The sequence below is a fragment of the Sorex araneus genome, chromosome 2 (genome assembly GCF_027595985.1).
Source record: "Sorex araneus isolate mSorAra2 chromosome 2, mSorAra2.pri, whole genome shotgun sequence".
Taxonomy (NCBI): Eukaryota; Metazoa; Chordata; class Mammalia; order Eulipotyphla; family Soricidae; genus Sorex; species Sorex araneus.
Genome location: NC_073303.1, coordinates 57,576,245 through 57,593,045, shown reverse-complemented (window position 1 = coordinate 57,593,045; position 16,801 = coordinate 57,576,245). Strand labels below are relative to the sequence as shown.

Below are 16,801 nucleotides of genomic sequence, written 5' to 3'. Positions count from 1 at the left end.
GATTTTTTTTTGTTTTCAAAAAGGTAGTTTGGTACAATTCCAGGCCAAGAAGAGCATCGAGAGATATAATGTAACATTCAGATTAGAAGTAGACTGACTAGGTAAACTGGGGCAGTCTTAGGCCTTGGGTATCAACTAAGGCATTTGGTCTTTCGACAGGACCCAGTTTTTGAATAGATAAATAACACAACTTGGTCTTTAATATAATTACACATAAGCTATAAAGATGTACTAGAGTAAACCAGTTAAAATAGAAGTTCTTCAGGTCAGAAATATAAGTACAGTGCCTATGCTGCTGGTTTGGGATACTAGGTGCCCACTAAGGCCTTTAACTGTTAAGATGAATCTAATCTAAGCCTCTCACTGAGTTAAAACTAAAAATTCAGTTCCTCAGTCATAGGAGGGTTCTATTTGAAGATTAGCAAGCATTTTTATCATGTTAGAAAGTTCTAACTAGACCTTTGAGGTCTAGGAAAACAAAAGATAGCCAGGAACATGAATATAAAGCAATCAGGAAAGTCTGTAGAGAATTGATGGTAAGGACAATCACCAAAGATTATTATAAAAACTTTCAAAGAAGCTCATTTCTACTTTATTTGTTTTGGGGGGCCGTGAGTTCTTACCTGTAATTCTGTTTTTGTTTTTTTTTTTTTAAATGAGAGGATAGAAAAGCAGACTGGAAAAAGAAAAAAAATAAATTTAAATTAGTGAAAACTGTAGTGGTCACCAGAAAAGGGAGACACAGAGGGATCTGTTTTGGTGGTGACATGGCTCTGGGTAGTAGTCTACACAGAGTATTAAAGGTAAGCCCTTAAAATGCTATGAAAATTTGTAAACCAATGGTATAACAGTAAGAAGTTAAATAAACATAGACTGTTATGGGGCAATGGTTATGGCTCACTTTCTTCTTTTTACATTTTTTTTTGGCTTGGACCACCTGACAGTGCTCAAAGCTTACTCCTAGCTCTGCACTCAGGAATCACTCCTGGCGTGTTCAGAATGGGATGCTGGGCATAGAACCCAGGTCAGCTGTCAGCAGATGATAGGCAAGCACACTGCCCACCGTCCTAGTGCCCTGGTCCCCTCACTTCTTATTGAAGTACATAGGCAGTGGTGAGAGTTTGTGAGAGTTGGAACTGCTATTTTTTACACATGTCATTCCAAAGACTTGAGGGATTTTTTTTTTGTGATGTTCTACCAAATACTGCAGTGAGGTTAAATTGATAAAGGAGTTGAGAGAAGGTGAACAGAATCAATCAGGTGTGACACAGCCTCTCCGCTGGATTGTATTGTACATTTTGAAGAGTAGCACTTTTACTTTTTACCCAGCAAAAGCTCTCAACTGATTGTCCCAGAACCATTACCATCTTACATCTTTAGCTTCCTGGGCTGGAGCAGTAGGACAGCACATAGGGCAAGGGCCTTGTACACAGCCAACCTGGCTTCAGTAACCAGCACCCAATACTGGTCACCCAGAGGTCTGCTAGGAGTAATTCCTAAGTACAGAGCCAGGAGTGACCCCTGAGCATTGCCTGCTGTGACCTAAACACTTTTTTAAAAAAATCCATGGGGGGGTCCTAGACATAGTACAGCGGGTAGGGTGTTTGCCTTTCATGTGGCTGACCTCAGTTCAATCCCTATTATCTCATATGGCCCCCCCGGGCACCTGAGTACAGAGCCAGGATTAACCCCTGAGCATTACCTGTTATGGCCCAAAAAACAAAAGAATCTGTTCAAAAATTTTAAATTTTATGTTAATATAAGTTTTTAGTATTTAGTTTAAATTTTATAGTAATTGAAGTTTGCTGGGGGGCTTGTCTTGATGCTTTTAAAATGTTTTCCTGAGATAAACTCAACATGGCTTTCTAGATTTTCATTGTTTAGTGACTACTTTTGTTCTATTATTGCAACAGGTATTCCGAAATTCTCTGTACCCAGCAGATTATTCATCTCGTTTAGATATTGTAAGAGCAAACTCAAAGTCACCTCTTCAGAGATCACTCTCAGCTAAATCTGGGACAGGACAGGTGAGCTTGAAACCACAGTCTACTGGAGTCTGCACCATCCCAGTGAACTGTTCAGACTAAGGTTTCCCAAAATGAAAACAAGGTTACACTGGCACAGGTCTATTATTTCTTATGTTACATTGTGGTATACATTACTCTCTAGAACAGAACACATTAGCAAAGTTTAAAAGGTGAGATTATCTAGATTTGTTCTCTGGTTTAATTTGAAGAGCCTGGAGTATAAAGTCCCAGTATTGGACTGAAGTGACAGTACAGTAAGTAAGTACTATACTTAGTAAGTACTATACTTAGTAAGTGCTTACTATACTATACTATAGTAAGCAGTTGCCTTGCATGTGGCTGATCCCGTTTATATGGTCACCCAAGCATCACCAGGAGTGCTCTCTGAACTCAGAGCCAAGTAAGCCCTGATAACTGTGGCTCCAAAACCAAAAAAATAAAGGCACACTAATTTCAGGATTTTAATACTATCATGACTGAAGAATTATGTCTAGAAAGGGCTTTTGCTAACATTATCATAGGTTTTTAATATGAGTTGGGGGTCATGCTCCGTTTTCTCATTAAGTTCTATATAGCCAGAAAACTTGAGTTACCTGGTATCTAGAATGGAAGGGGTCAACTTTTTTTTTTTTTTTGTAAAGGCTTTTGGAAAAGAACAGGCTTTTTGAACCATATGACTGTCCCAAACAAAAGAAAACATAAAGGAGTAAAACTTGTGCTGTAGGGGGCCGGAGCGATAGCAGGTAGGGTAGGGTGGTTTGCCTTGCACGCAGCTGACCCAGGTTCAATCCCCAGCATCCCATATGGTCCCCCGAGCACCTCAAGTGCATGAGCCAGGAGTAACCCCTGTGCATCACTGGGTGTGACCCAACCCCCCCCCCAACCCCGCAAAAAAAAATTTGAATGGGGCCAGAAAGAAGTTCAGGGATTAAGGTGTTTGCTTTGCATGTGATTGACCTCATTTAATCCCAGATACCACAATGCAGTCTCCCCAAACACCAACAGCAGTCACCCCCAAGCTGGGAATAGCCCCTCAGAACTGCCAGGTATGAGCCCAAATCCTCCTACCCGCATGGGAGGGAAAACAACTGAAGGCAAATATTTTCAACCTTCTACTTGCTCTGTGAACATTGATTCTGTGTTTACGTAATCTCTCCTCAATCAGATTTTAATATTTTTTTTATTATTTTTACCACTCCCAACGATAAATGCCTTATGCTCAAATTCCACAAATCTAGTATTACAGAACAAGTTTTTCACCATTTGATGTTAATGTTATTTCTGGTTAACATCTGTGTAGCAGTATACAGTATCCCAGGATTTCTCAACCTCAGTGAGAGAATACAGGAGCTGCTGTCCTGTGCATGGTAGTGAGCAAAGTCCCTAGCCTCTACCCACACACAGACATGTATGTACAGCCTCTCCCAATTGTGACCATCAGCAATGTCCCCAGATACTATCAAATGTGTGGGTCAGTCACCCTTGAAAAGGTTTGAAGGTAGATGATCCAAGTGGCAAGAGTCATGACTTAAAGCCAAGTGGGGAACTGAAACTGCATCCATTTAAACCATACTTCCCAATGTTCTCCCCATCCGGGCCGCCTTTCTGCCTTGTTTCCTTCCTGCGGCCCCTATCCTGTAGCTAACTCCCTAATTTTGCACTCTGGCCTCCCATTTTACAGGCTTTTCATATATAGCCCCCTTGGAATATCCTGGGAGCTAACAGAATAATAATCAGTTGAGAAAAGCTGACTAATTCACAATAACGTTTAACATTTCAGGTGCTTAGTTTTGGGCTTTCCACCATCACTTCTATGATTCTCACAAACTGTCACTCACAGTTTTGTGACTCACAAACTGTCAATATATAATATAGAGATCTGTTTGTGTGGGCCACAGCAGCAGTGCTCATATGCTACTCCAGGGACATTACTCCAGGTGATACTCAGGGGTCCTCATTCATGCAAAGCGTATGTTCCAACCCTATAACTTATTTCTCCAGTCCTTAAAATACTTTTGAGATTCAGACTGCCATTATACCCTTCCTCTAAAAGCATTTTCCTCCTTTGCTGTGCTGAGGATGGATTGAGGGCCTCACACAAATGAGGCATATGATTTACTACTGAGCTCCAACCCTAGCCCAGGATTTTGTCATCGAAGTACTTACTAGTACCCAGGGGCTGAAGAGATATTCACAGAGCTTAAAGTGATTGCCTTGCACGAAGCCAACCCATTTTGATCCATGGCACCACACATGGTCCCCTAAACATTATCAGGAATCCTGCACATAGCCAGGAGCTAATCCCTGAGCTAAATACTGATATACTGTTAGCCAATGGAATAAAATGGTTAATTTCAAACTTTTATTAAAAAATAACATGAATAAACGTTGTAAATGTTTTAATGTCAATACAGTAGTTCAAAGGGAGTATTCATAATTAAGAAGTATTACATATGGATATTTTTCTGAAATATTTCTTTGTGCCCTTTCCTGTAAAGGCATTTTTTATAAAAAGATAGCACGCATGAAAAATTTCAAGTTAGTATTTTTTAATATTTTTTAAAATTTCAACAGGTAACCACTTGTCGGCTAAGAAAGGATCAACAAGCAGATGATGATGAAGAGGATGAAGACTTAGATATTACAGAAGATGAAAATTAATTTTTATTTCCATTTTCATCTTAAATTATTTGGAATTTGGGATAATTGTAAAACTTTATACTGGCTTGATACAGTCAATGCCAAAAGGAAATAGAAAAATGGAAAATCCAAAAGTTTTTAAAAACTACTATACAACTATCATTTCAACATTGTACCTAGTGGCACATTATCTTTTTGTATTGATTTCATTTTTTTAAATTATGTACTTCATAGTAAAGTAACCCAGTATACTGTATACCTACATGAAGTTGTTACAATAGTAAGTAGACAGTACCCAAAAGACGTAACACTTCCACTTGCTTTTAGATTAACATTATTCCATCACCGGAAAATGGTACTACATACTCACTCTGACTAAATATAAGTATTTCATAAACCTTAGAAAGACAAGTTTTCTTTTGTTCTTTGGCTTTTTATCCATTTTACTAAAAACCTAGTTTTATCATTTTTTATGTAAATTGGCTTTTTAAGAAAGCAAGAGTACTGTAATCACTTGATTAAAGGTAAAGGGATACTAGGATATCACTGTTTCACACATATATATATATGTAGAACAAAGTTTTAAAAAGAAAGCCATCAGTCTGATTCTGGTTTGAAAAATCAAACCACTATTATACATTATACATGGTTCAGCAATGTATAATTAGAAAATTGTAATTTTGTCTAAGAAAACATTATGGAAAACCATAAAAACTCAATTAAAAAATCTGCCAATTACCATCTATTTAATGAACAGTCACTTATTTCTGAAAATATAAAACAAGAGCCTTTCAGTAGATAGCTTGATGCTTTTCTTTGAATGGAGAATTGTACTTTTGCTATTTCATGGATCACAGGCATATAAAACTTATGAAATTTATAAAATCTTTTGGGATAATCACAAAAGCAATTATAATAGAAAAATAAAGACTTTCTAAGGATCTTTATGACTATTATTCATAATTCTGTTAACAAAGCACCGCTTCCTGAGAATAGTTCTAAGTGATAAAATTCTGTATCTGTACCTTTTTAAAACAATATTCTTAAACAAATTGAAAACATTGCATGTTTTTATCTTACCGTTTAAGTTTGACGTAGTTGGGAGAAATAAGACTTATACTGTTTATCTTGCCCTCTGTAGCAAATCACTTCTTTTGAACACTTAATTGCTCTATCCTGAAAGTTAAAAAGTACCTGACATAAAAAGCAGTAAGTGAAGAATAAATATAAAATGTCCTACCTACCTCAAAAAAAAACAATCTGTGGACAAAAGGAATGCTATCCATAACTTTCATCAATGTAAAATTAAGTTTAGACTGATGTAGGTTGGCAGTTTTTTCTTAGAAGGGTAGATGGTATTTTCCATGTGAGCTATTAGATAAAATTAATCACAAAACTATTAAAACTATTACAAAGGTACCTACCATAATCACTTAAGATGTAGCCACATATTAGAATGTAAAAAACACTTTTCCCTTACTGCAAAACAAACAAGCTACCAACTTGACAGTCATTTAATAGTCCATTTATTACCTCCATATTTAAGATTAGTGGTACTAATGATAGTCGTAACAGTAATATTTAATATAAGGATAGAGGTGAAGGGATCACTGCTTAATAGGTGATATGTGAATCGAGAACTATTGCTCGTGGCACTGTTCTTAGTAAAAGAGTATTTCTGACGTGATTCTTAGCTATCTCGGAAGATTAAGCTTACTCTCTAGATAAACATTTTTCAGCTACCTTCTAGATAAAATGCTTGTTTTTAAGATAACTAAAATACCGTTTTTAAGATAATTAAAATATGATCCTAGTGTACCTCATAAAAGGAGAATGGGCTTGCTATGAGATACTAATCAAAGCTGGGTAAAGGTGTATGAAAATTTAATACACTATTTTCTTTTTACATGTTGAAACTGGTAATGTGCTAGCAAATGTTTTCTAGAAGTTGAAAATATACCCTGATTTGTTGCATGGCCAATTTCAGTTATAAAGATAACACTGAAGGCAGAATTGGAAGAGATGTGCAATAATGGCTCCCAAAATATAGAAGCAGTTCCTATAATAAACTTTATTTTAAAAAGATAAAAAGTATATAAATAGATTGTGGGGTAAAATATATGAATTTCATAATTCACAAATACAAAATACTACTTAACTACCACAATCCTGTCTTCTCAAACTTAGAAGTATGTCCACATTAAATGTCCACCTTTAAGCGTCCTATTAGCTTGATAGGTATTTGAGAAGTGTTTTTAAGTTTTCCATATATTCCTCAAGAAAGCAAGTCAAACAAAACATCTGTATAATACTTGAGTATTTAAAAATAACGTCTTCCATTTTACTGACTTGGACACTACAGAGAATGGATTTAGTCTCCTGTCTATCTGTAAGCTTACTGTAAATTTAAAGAGTTATGGTGATGTGCTTTCTTGTACCACATTTACTAGTTCATTCTCTAGCAAGTGAGAAGTTACAATAATTAAAAACACAAACTCTAGTTGGCTTCTCAGACTTCAAGTGACTAAAATCAACACCAAATACTTAAGAGTACACATTAAGTACTGACAAAGTATTCTACTTCAGCAATATCCTACTATATTACTAAACCAAATAAATTCAAATTTTATTATTCAGTGTGAGAAACAGGTGGATTACAGAACTGAGGGAAATTATGTTTTATGTAAATTACGGTGAGGCCAACCGTGTACCAAATCATACTTCATATAATGAAAAATTTCTATCAGTATCCAAGAGAAACCCTGATGTAAAGAGACTTTTAAAAGTTACTTTAACTGGACATCCTAATTTTATCCTTTAAAATAATGTTTTTTAAAAGAACAGTGGAGGTAAGAAAATATCTTTTATTCATGAAAATATAGTTAGTATGGTCATACAAAATTTAAAAGTGCCACTGAACAAAGTAGGCAAATATATAATGAGCGTGAAATGAAGTCTGTTTTGTTTGGGCTAAAACTGGTCCATAATTTACTAGCTATGACTTCAAGTAAGTTTCTTAACCAACCTAAATGTCACTATCTCATCTGTGATTTTTTTAAAAAATGCTTTTAGGGAATATTGAGATACTACATGCAAAGCACTTACACTGCCTAACACAGTAAGAGCCAATAAACATTAGCCATTAATATTTATTATGGGTATATAGAAACCAAATTTAGTAATTGTAAAAAGTCTATACTATGTGCTATATATATCAAAGAGGTCAAAATTCAAGCACAAGTCTTATTGTTGAATCTCTAAATGAATACAAAGTTGAAATTAAAAAATGAGAACCCAATAAAAAAATAATTTATATGAATCATCAGTAAATAGTTCCTAGAAACAAACTATCCATTTAACAAAAATTTTATGTAAACATTCTGTATTAAAGAAATACAGATTCTTTCCAGTATTAAACCTTACCGTCCCCTGGTACCTACAGCTACATTCTTATTTTCTTTTCATCTGTATCAGTTTGGTTGATGAGATGTTGAAGAAACCATAAAACTACACATAGCACTGTGGCTACTATAGAATGGTTGGTCCCCCTCTATCATAATGCTAATATAGCTGTTGAAAAACTTCACAAAAGCAGCTGTTCTTTTTTTCTTTTTATAAATACAAGTTAGTTGCTCTATTCAGTTACAATTTTTTATTTTTATAAAACTTTTGCAAAGTTATGAACACGGGAACTTTAAGAATATCCTAAGCTCTTTACATATAATAAGTAAACTTCAAGTTCACAGTCTGTCCATTTTTTAACTATATTAACAGGAGTATTAACATAGTAATAGCTGAAGACAAGGAAGAGGGCAATTATTTTGCAGGCAGTTAGCAATGAAAATGCCAAACCTGAACAATCAGTCACTGACCATTTCCTTATACAGTTTTAATAAAAGATGTATGCGACAAAATAGAACTAAAATGAACATAAAATTTATCCTCCCCAAATACAGCTCTGCTATATACATATCTTGAGGTTTATCCAGGACATCAACAAAAAATGACAAAGTTGGGGAATTACTACTTTTCCCCCACTGTCAAAAAAATTAATTTTAAATTAGAAAAAGTGAATGGCAATTTGCAGGCAAAAGTAAACAAGACTCACATTCTATAATACATTTGTTCTATTCACAGGTCAAAATAAAACGTTTCTTTTCATAAGATAATTAAAATAAACACTTCTGAAAAACAAATACATTTTACTGCTTCAATACTGCGGGGAGGTAATTCTGCATTAGAGATTTTCTTTAGAGCAAAACTAACTTAACTTTGCGGGAGCCAACTGGCCTATCATTTAGATCTTTAATAGCAGCCATAGCTTCATTATAGTTTGCCATAGCAACAATGGCTTCCCCTATTGGTAACCCTTGCTCATTATATTGTATTGAAACTGAATCAGGTATAATTCGATAGCCATGGAAAAAATCTAGAATTTCATTAACATTAGCTTTAAATGGAAGATTCATAATTTTTATAGGAGTTACTCTACCTGAACTAGAGTTTAATTTTGGATCAGGAACAAATCTCCCCTCGGGAAAACTTCCTATATTACGCTTTCCAAAGTCAAATTTGCCACCTTCTGGTCGGCCAACATTTGCAACAGAACGATGACTTCTAAAATTGTCAGTAAGTCTCACGTCGTCCTCAAGAGCATCCCTGACATCTTCCTCAGGAAGCCTCCTGAAGTCCTCATCAGAAAGGCGTCTAAAATCTTCCTCCGGGGGGCTCCTGAAGTCCTCGTCAGGAGGATGCCTAAAGTCTTCGTCAGGGCGACCCCTATAGTCTTCATCTGACGGGTGCCTGAAATTTTCCTCTCGGGAACGCCTGAAATGTTCTTGGTGAGGCCGCCTGAAATGGTCCTGAGGCGGTCGTCTGAAATGCTCCTGGGATGGTCTCTGAAAGTGCTCCTGGGGAGGCCGCCTGAAATGCTCCTGGGGAGGCCTCCGAAAGTGCTGCTGGGGCGGCCTCCTGAAATGTTCTGGGGGTGGTCGCCTGAAGTGTTCCTGAGACGGCCGTTTGTAGTCCTCCTTGGGAGAATGCCTGAAATCTTCCTCAGGAGAATGTCGGAATTCCTCCTCGGCAAGATGCCTAAAATCCTCCTTAGGTGGTCGCCTGAAGCTCTCCTCTGGTCGCCTAAAGTCTCCCTCAGCCGGCCTCCTCCAATCCTCCTCAGAAGATTGTCTAAAATCTTCCTCTGGTGGTCGCCTCCAGTCGTCCTCCCAATGATGCCCGAAGCTTTCCTCCCGGGGGTGCCTGAAGTCCTCCTCAGGAAGCCTTCTGAAGTGTTCCTCCCGAGGGCATCTAAATTCTTCCGAGGAATAACTGAAGTCCTCTGGGGAATGTCGAAAGTCTTTTGGAGGGTACCTATCACGCTGCCGGAAATCCCCCTGGGGATGCTTGAAATTGTCTGGTTGCCTCAAATCCTCTTGTTGACTTCGAAAGTTTTCAGAAGGGCCGACTGAGTACATCGGTGGATCATCTGATTCAAACGAATGGAAATAGTCATCTCTATCACGTGACTGTGAACGATCTTGCATCCTCTCACTGGCCATCACTGGAAAATTTACGCCAAACTCCTGCATTTGTGCCTCAGATATAAGTCTTAATAATACTTCTGTCCCCAAGAACCTTCGTCGGTTTAAACGTTCAGCTTTCATGGCCTGTTCTTCTGATTTGAATTTCACCAATGCTTCTCCCAGACCAACTCCTTTGTCATCATAAAGCAAGTAAATATCATCCTCAGCAAGTGAAAAGTCAGCAAAGAACTTCTGCACCTCAATTTTTGTGACATCAAATGGAAAATTTCTTATATAGATGCAAAGTTTCTGGCCAGAATAGCCTTCTTGACAGTATTTTTGTGAGCCATGCTCAAGCCTCTCTTTCTCTATCGATGACGCAGGTCTTTTCTTTTCATAAAATTTAATTAACTTCAACACATCTTTTCTAGATACTGGATCAATATAAACTGGACGATACTGTAAAACAGTCTTATGTAAACCCCGAGCAGTATTGTAGTCTCTCAGAGTCTTGAACACCACAAAGGCATTCCTTGTTCTTCTTTCATCTTTATATAAAAACCTAATCTGTTCATTAGATAGATCAGTATCTCTAAAGAAATTTTTCAAATCTCTTTTGTTAACACTTAGGGACAGATTTTTTAATTGAACATAGTATCCTTGAGGAGAAAGAGAACGTGCTCTTCTGGGAGATTTTGAGTGAGATCGTTTTCGAGAATGTCTATCATTAGTTCCTCTTGGGGGAGAGTGTTCATCAGTTCTCGCAGGAATGTTACCTTCCTTATTGGCATTACCACCAAATTCAATCCACTGCTGTTCTGAGCCTTGCATTACTTCTATAAATCTTGAACCCATAAAACTTCTATGACACTTAAGACCTCCTGAAGCATCAATACATGAAGCAAATTTTACTATGGCATCACCATTATTTCGGCCATCATGATGTTTTAAGAAAATTACACCATCTACCCACAAACCAGCGAAAAATACACGAACATCTTCTTCATTTACTAAGTAAGGCAAGCCCCGGAGAAACAAATAAGGATTCTCAGCTTTCGATGGCCTTGTCTTTCTTGGCTTTAAATCACCATGTCCAGTACCATTAGTATGAAACCCAGTGTCTCGATTAAGTGGAGAGACATATCCAGAGTTACCTGCTTCTTCCTTTATAGCCTCAACATTAGATAAGCTGCCAATCCCTGTTGTCCCAGATCCGGGTCGCTCTCTTCCTATGCAATCAGTTCTTTTCATTTCAATAGTCTTTTGCATTTCTGCCTTACTACTAAGAAAAAGCTCTACAGATGAATCCATGATAAACCCTCCAGAGCGACTTACGGCACGTCTTGCATCTTCATCTGTTGCAAAAATAATAAAGGCCTCCCCCATATCCCCTCCAATAATATGTACTCCTCCATCAGGAATAGTCAATCCCGTGAAGAAGCGACGAATATCCACAGGCGCCGCAAATAAAGGAAGCCCCAGTAAACGGATGACTACAGCCATGCTGAGATCAAACCACAGCAATAATGACCTGCAGACAAAAAGGTACACATAATAGCAAGTCTTATTTTCGAAGCACTGTATCCCAAAGTTTAATAATGACTTCTGGTTCCTGTCTTCTTCAGCATTTGTAAATGGAAACAAGATAGAAGTTCACACATTTAAAAAAAAACTGGATCCAATTATTTTATAGAAACAAGCAATAAGCCTTCTCCCATATATAAACAAACCACCTACTTTTAAGAATCATTTCAGTATGACCTAACCTATAAGGTATGAGTATCAAAATAACAAATCTTTTTAAGTCTGCCAAATGCTGCTTCACCACAAGACCACACTATTTTCATACTCAGGAACGTATCTTCCACTGAAACAGAAGTACTTGATGTATTAAAGAATTTTACCAACTACAAAACATTTTACAAAGTTAGAAATGTCATCTATGATTAAATTTCTGCTCAGGGTAACAAACCCACTTCCACTCATGAGGGCATCAACTGGCCAGACATAAAGGACAGAAGCCATGTGTACCTAGACAGTTTTGGTTTTGTTTTGTTTGTTAAATCAAGTCTCTGTGAAAAGCCTTAAGCTCTTGTATCTTACCTTTTTTTTTTTAAATTTCTTGGAGACCTGTTAATTCTGTAAAAGCAACTTAACTGTGGAAAGAAAATGAAATATAATTAATCTTTGGATCCTATAATTGATCTCTAACAATGCCAGATTAGGATATTCACTTTAGGTTTACATATTAAAAGTGAAGCAATATATGAGACACCTATGGGAATAGTACAAAATTAAGTAATCACCTTCAGCACAAATTCCAAGTAGATATCTGCCACTTACTTAAAAATAAGAAACGTACTGAAAATTAATAATTCCTTGGTTGGAGGAAACAAGAGGACAAGGATAATGGAAATGTTCAACTACAGTGATGGTTACATGAATGTATAAATGTAATAAGGCAAAATTCTATGCTTAAATTCTGTGTATTTCACTGTATGTAAATATTACATCCACTAAAAAAAAAAAAGGCAAAGTGACAATTTTAAAAAACAGAAATATTTCTCGATAACTTTCATCAATGAAAAGACCAAGCATATAGCTCTGTAGGTCCAATTTGCTTGCAATTCTATTTCCTTTCAAAACATAATGCCTAGTCAAATAAGGCAACCACTTAAAATAACAGTTTCAAGTTCAAAAACCAATTTTTTAAGCTATAAATCCAAACCCAAGTTTGCCATCTAGATACAATTTTAAATTCCACAAAGCAGGCTCACAATTCCAAACAAGGGACTAGACTGAAATAATTAAGGCAAAAACTAAGTAACCATAAAATCAAAAGTCTACTACTACTACTAAATCTCATCTTAAACTCCTAAAACTTACTAAATTACTAAATACCTCAAGCCAAATAATGTACAAATAACAGATGTATTAACAATACATAAATCCATTTCAAACAACTGTCCTATAGAGAGAAACGAAATGACAATATAAAATAAAAATATATATAATGAAATACATTGGTATAGTATGGACTATTTGAGATTATCAATATTTAAAAAATCTCAACTGCAGATTTCTCAAAGGGAAGCGTATCTAACACTGTCAGAGATGTTCAAATTAGCAGTACTTAACGTGGTCTTATCAAATAGGTTTTAATGGCCTACTAATTTAGTAGGACTGGAGCAATAACATAGCCGGTAAGGCATTTGCCTTGTACACGGCCGACCCGGGTTCGATTCCTCTGTCCCTCTCGGAGAGTCCTGCAAGCTACTGAGAGCATCCCACCCGGCAGAGGCTGGCAAGCTACCCATGGCGTATTCAATATGCCAAAAACAGTAACAAGTCTCACAATGGAGACGTTACTGGTGTCCATTCAAGCAAATTGATGAACAACGGGATGACAGTGCTACAAATTTAGTAACTACAAATATATTGTGATTTTAATGTACAAATAAAAGTTTCAGTCCATTACACTGAAGTAATTTTCCTCCATAAAATGTTGTCTTGAAGACATTTTGTTTCTGACGTGTGCTAATTCAGTTTTCCTTTCATGTGGTCAAAGTTTAAGCTTTTTGAACTACGAAGTAAACAAAGATAACAAGAAATCACTTGACATACTGCACATTCTTCATCTATAATTAATGATCATCTGAATTTAATCAGAGAGATATCATATAGGAGGTGCTTGCCTTGCATGCAAAGATGCTCAGCACTACAGCCTAGCCTAAAGCACCACAAAGGTCACTGGTGAGCAGTTAGGAATAGCCCAAAAGAACAGTAAGGTGTGGGTCACAAATCAAAAATAAAAATTATTGTTTACTATTAAAACATCTGCAGGATACATGTGTGGCAGAAATAAGTGGGAAATTCCTATGCCTTCTGCTCAACATTACTGTGAACAGATAACAGCTCATCTAAAAAGGCCTATTACAAAAATCTGAACAACTCAAGAAAACCCATAGCTTCTGAAATATTTCTCCGTATTAAAAATTTCAAGACACCTTTTTCAAATTGACTTAACAATCCTTATTTATAAAAAAAAAAAAAAAAGCTAGAAATCAGCCTAAGATACATTGCCATTTTATCACTCCTAAACTTCTTTTAAAATATGAAATTGAAATTGACCCTAATGTCTCAGAGTTAGGGATGTTTAAAGGAATAATTACATGTCAAATTTTCAAACTGACTAGTTTTGATGCAAAAACCATACTCTAAGAAGCACCATAACTACAAATCTCCAGAATTGCAAGTAGACTGTAAATATTCCTCTTTGGTCACCATCAAAAACAACTGGTGCACGTTTGCCCTTGTGAGAGAAAGGTACCACTTATTAACTGCTGCAAGAGCACTGTAGACGCCCTACCTGGAAGAAGCCAGCTCTCCAAAGGAGCTCTTTTCTAGTGATTCCGTATTACTTCCTTAAGCCAATTTCGCAGAAATTCTATTCTACATAAATAGAACACAGAAAATAAAGTAATGCACTTAAAATTTTTTTTCTCTATTCATTTAGACAACTAAAGTACTGTGTGGCTGTTGATGTAAAAAGACCTGTGAAAAGAATGTCTTTGAAAAGATCTCAGGGGGTTAAAGCACTGTTTGGTTTATTTTTTAATGGGATTCTCTCCCCCCCTTCAGCACACCTCCCAGCCTGCCCACCCCGCCTCACGTCTGCCGGCTCCTTCAGCCCCTAAGGCACCAAGTTTTTTTTAGGTTCATTTAAAGTTATTTGATTCCGTGACTCATTCCACGTGATCACCAAGATCACGAACAATATCTCATGTGCATCTTCCGATGAAGACCGAGAGGGAAAGGAAGGGGCGGGAGGCTGGGTTTAATGAGGCATCACCTCAGATCAACTTGATGAGAACTCGAGAATAAACCCGTAAACTTTCCAGGGCACGAGGAGGAAGGAAAAAACCAACCCAATAAATAAACACGCACACACACACGCGCACACACACACACACACACAAAATCAGCGACTGGTTCCTCGGCCCCAACTTGGGTGGGGGGACGGACACATTCACCTTCTCAATGCACCAAGTCGAGTCCCCTGCAGAAAACCATCTACCCGGCCCCACACTTCTTTTGTTATTGTTGTTGTTGTTGTTGTTTAAAGGACGCTCGGCCTTTTTTTTTTTTTAATTTCCTTCCGTCAGGTGGATGGTTAAAATGCAAACAAAAATTAAATTAAAAAAAAAATAAGAAAAAACCGAAAGGCCTGACGACACGGGGCCTGCCGAGGGCCCGGAGAGTCCCCTGAGGGAGGTGATGTGGCGTCCCCGGCGCGTCGTCCCCCGCGCTCCTCGGCGGGCATCCTCCGCGGGCACGGCCGTCCCGCTCCCGGCGTCCTCGGGTCGCGCCGGGCCACCGTGGCGACGTGGGCTCCGACGCCGCTGCCGTTGCTGTCGCGGTCGCCGCCGGCCTCGTCTCCTCGGCTCCCCGCACCGCCCCGCCGCCGAGCCCGTCCGTCCGTCCGTGCGTCCGTCCGTCCGTCGGAAACGCCGTGCCAAGGGCGCACCCCGGCTCCGCCCCGCCCGCCCGCGCGAGCCCCGGCGAGCCCGGCCAGCCGCGGACTCCGGCGCCGGAGCAGAGGAGGGGGGGAGGCGGCCGGGAGAGGCCGGGGAGCGGGAATAATACCTAGGAAATCCCTGGAGATCTTCCGCGTCAGGGAGCCGCGGGGGCGCACGCCCGGCCCCTCATGGAGGCAGCGCGCTCCCGGCAGGCGCCGCCCGGGCCCCCGCGGGCCCCCGGGCCAGGGCTTGGCGCGGGGCGGCCCACACGCGCCGCTGCGGCCGGCTCGCACCGACACGACCGGGGCTGGGGCGGCGCCAGCACAGGCGGCGCCCTCCCGCCAGCGAGCCGGGAAGAAGATGGCGCCCACGCTCCCCTCGGCTCCGGACAACGGACGTCCCGCGGCTCTGCCCATGCGCGCTCCACGCGTCCGCCGCCCGCCCGGCGCCCCCGGCCCCGTCTGCGCACGCGTCCCGCCGCGCGCCCGCGGCCCCGTTGTCAGGGCCGGGGGAGGCGGGGCCGCCCGGCCGGCGTTCGCGCGCGCGCGCGCGCGCGCGCGTGCGTGTGTGTATGTGCGCCCCGGAGCGGCCGAGCTGCGCGTGCTCCGAGCCGCCCGCCGCGGGGAAGGGGCGGGGCCAGAGGGGCGGGGCCGATCGCGGGGCGGGGCCAAACGCGGGCCGCGGTGTTCACTGAGGAGGCGGCCGTTAGGGTCTCCCCGCGGAAGCGTCGCCCGGAGCGACCGGCTGCAGCAGTTGAGGGGGCTCTCGGTGGGCTCTGAGGGGGGGATGTAGAGACGTTGCGAGGCCGGCACCCCCGGGAGGCGGCGACGCACGTTTCTCAGCTCTCTGCCCGAGGGGCTTTGTGAGGAAGCGCCCCTGGACCCTCCTTTGGGAGAGAGCCCGGCTCGGCCGTGGACACGTCCAAAGGGCGGCTCGGGGGCCGGTCCTGTGACCCTTGGCTCGTGTCAGCACCCCGGGGTTTCTGGTTTTAACTGTTTGCAATTAGCGGGAGCACCGCGGTTTATAATCACACTGACAGGCCGGTGGATTATTCCCAGGCCGCCGAGTAGGAACTGCATCTTAAAGACGTGGTTTA

The 16,801-nt window shown here is 40.1% G+C and overlaps 2 protein-coding genes across 4 annotated transcripts in view; one reads left to right on the top strand and one right to left on the bottom strand.

The window, feature by feature from the left end:
- The window catches only part of CIBAR1 (CBY1 interacting BAR domain containing 1), a 34,758-nt gene extending 29,148 nt beyond the window's left edge, over positions 1-5,610 (top strand). The window contains exons 8-9 of the mRNA XM_055125481.1: positions 1,914-2,027; positions 4,602-5,610. Of these exons, the coding sequence (XP_054981456.1) occupies positions 1,914-2,027; positions 4,602-4,688 (201 nt within the window). The 3' untranslated portion in view covers positions 4,689-5,610. The remainder of the gene's footprint in view (positions 1-1,913; positions 2,028-4,601) is intronic.
- Positions 5,611-5,747: 137 nt separating this feature from the next.
- RBM12B (RNA binding motif protein 12B) lies at positions 5,748-15,970 on the bottom strand. 3 transcript variants are annotated; one of them, XM_055125477.1, is made up of 4 exons: positions 15,833-15,963; positions 14,556-14,638; positions 12,290-12,342; positions 5,748-11,717 (listed from the first exon to the last, which is right to left on the bottom strand). In XM_055125477.1, the coding sequence occupies exon 4, from the start codon at positions 11,687-11,689 to the stop codon at positions 8,918-8,920; it is 2,772 nt and encodes a 923-aa protein (XP_054981452.1). In that variant the 5' UTR covers positions 11,690-11,717; positions 12,290-12,342; positions 14,556-14,638; positions 15,833-15,963; the 3' UTR covers positions 5,748-8,917. The 3 variants fall into 3 exon arrangements, with proteins under 3 accessions (XP_054981452.1, XP_054981451.1, XP_054981453.1); XM_055125476.1 differs by lacking the exon at positions 15,833-15,963 and adding an exon at positions 15,220-15,747; XM_055125478.1 differs by lacking the exon at positions 14,556-14,638 and having other exon boundaries at positions 15,833-15,970.
- Between the last annotated feature and the right edge of the window lie 831 nt (positions 15,971-16,801).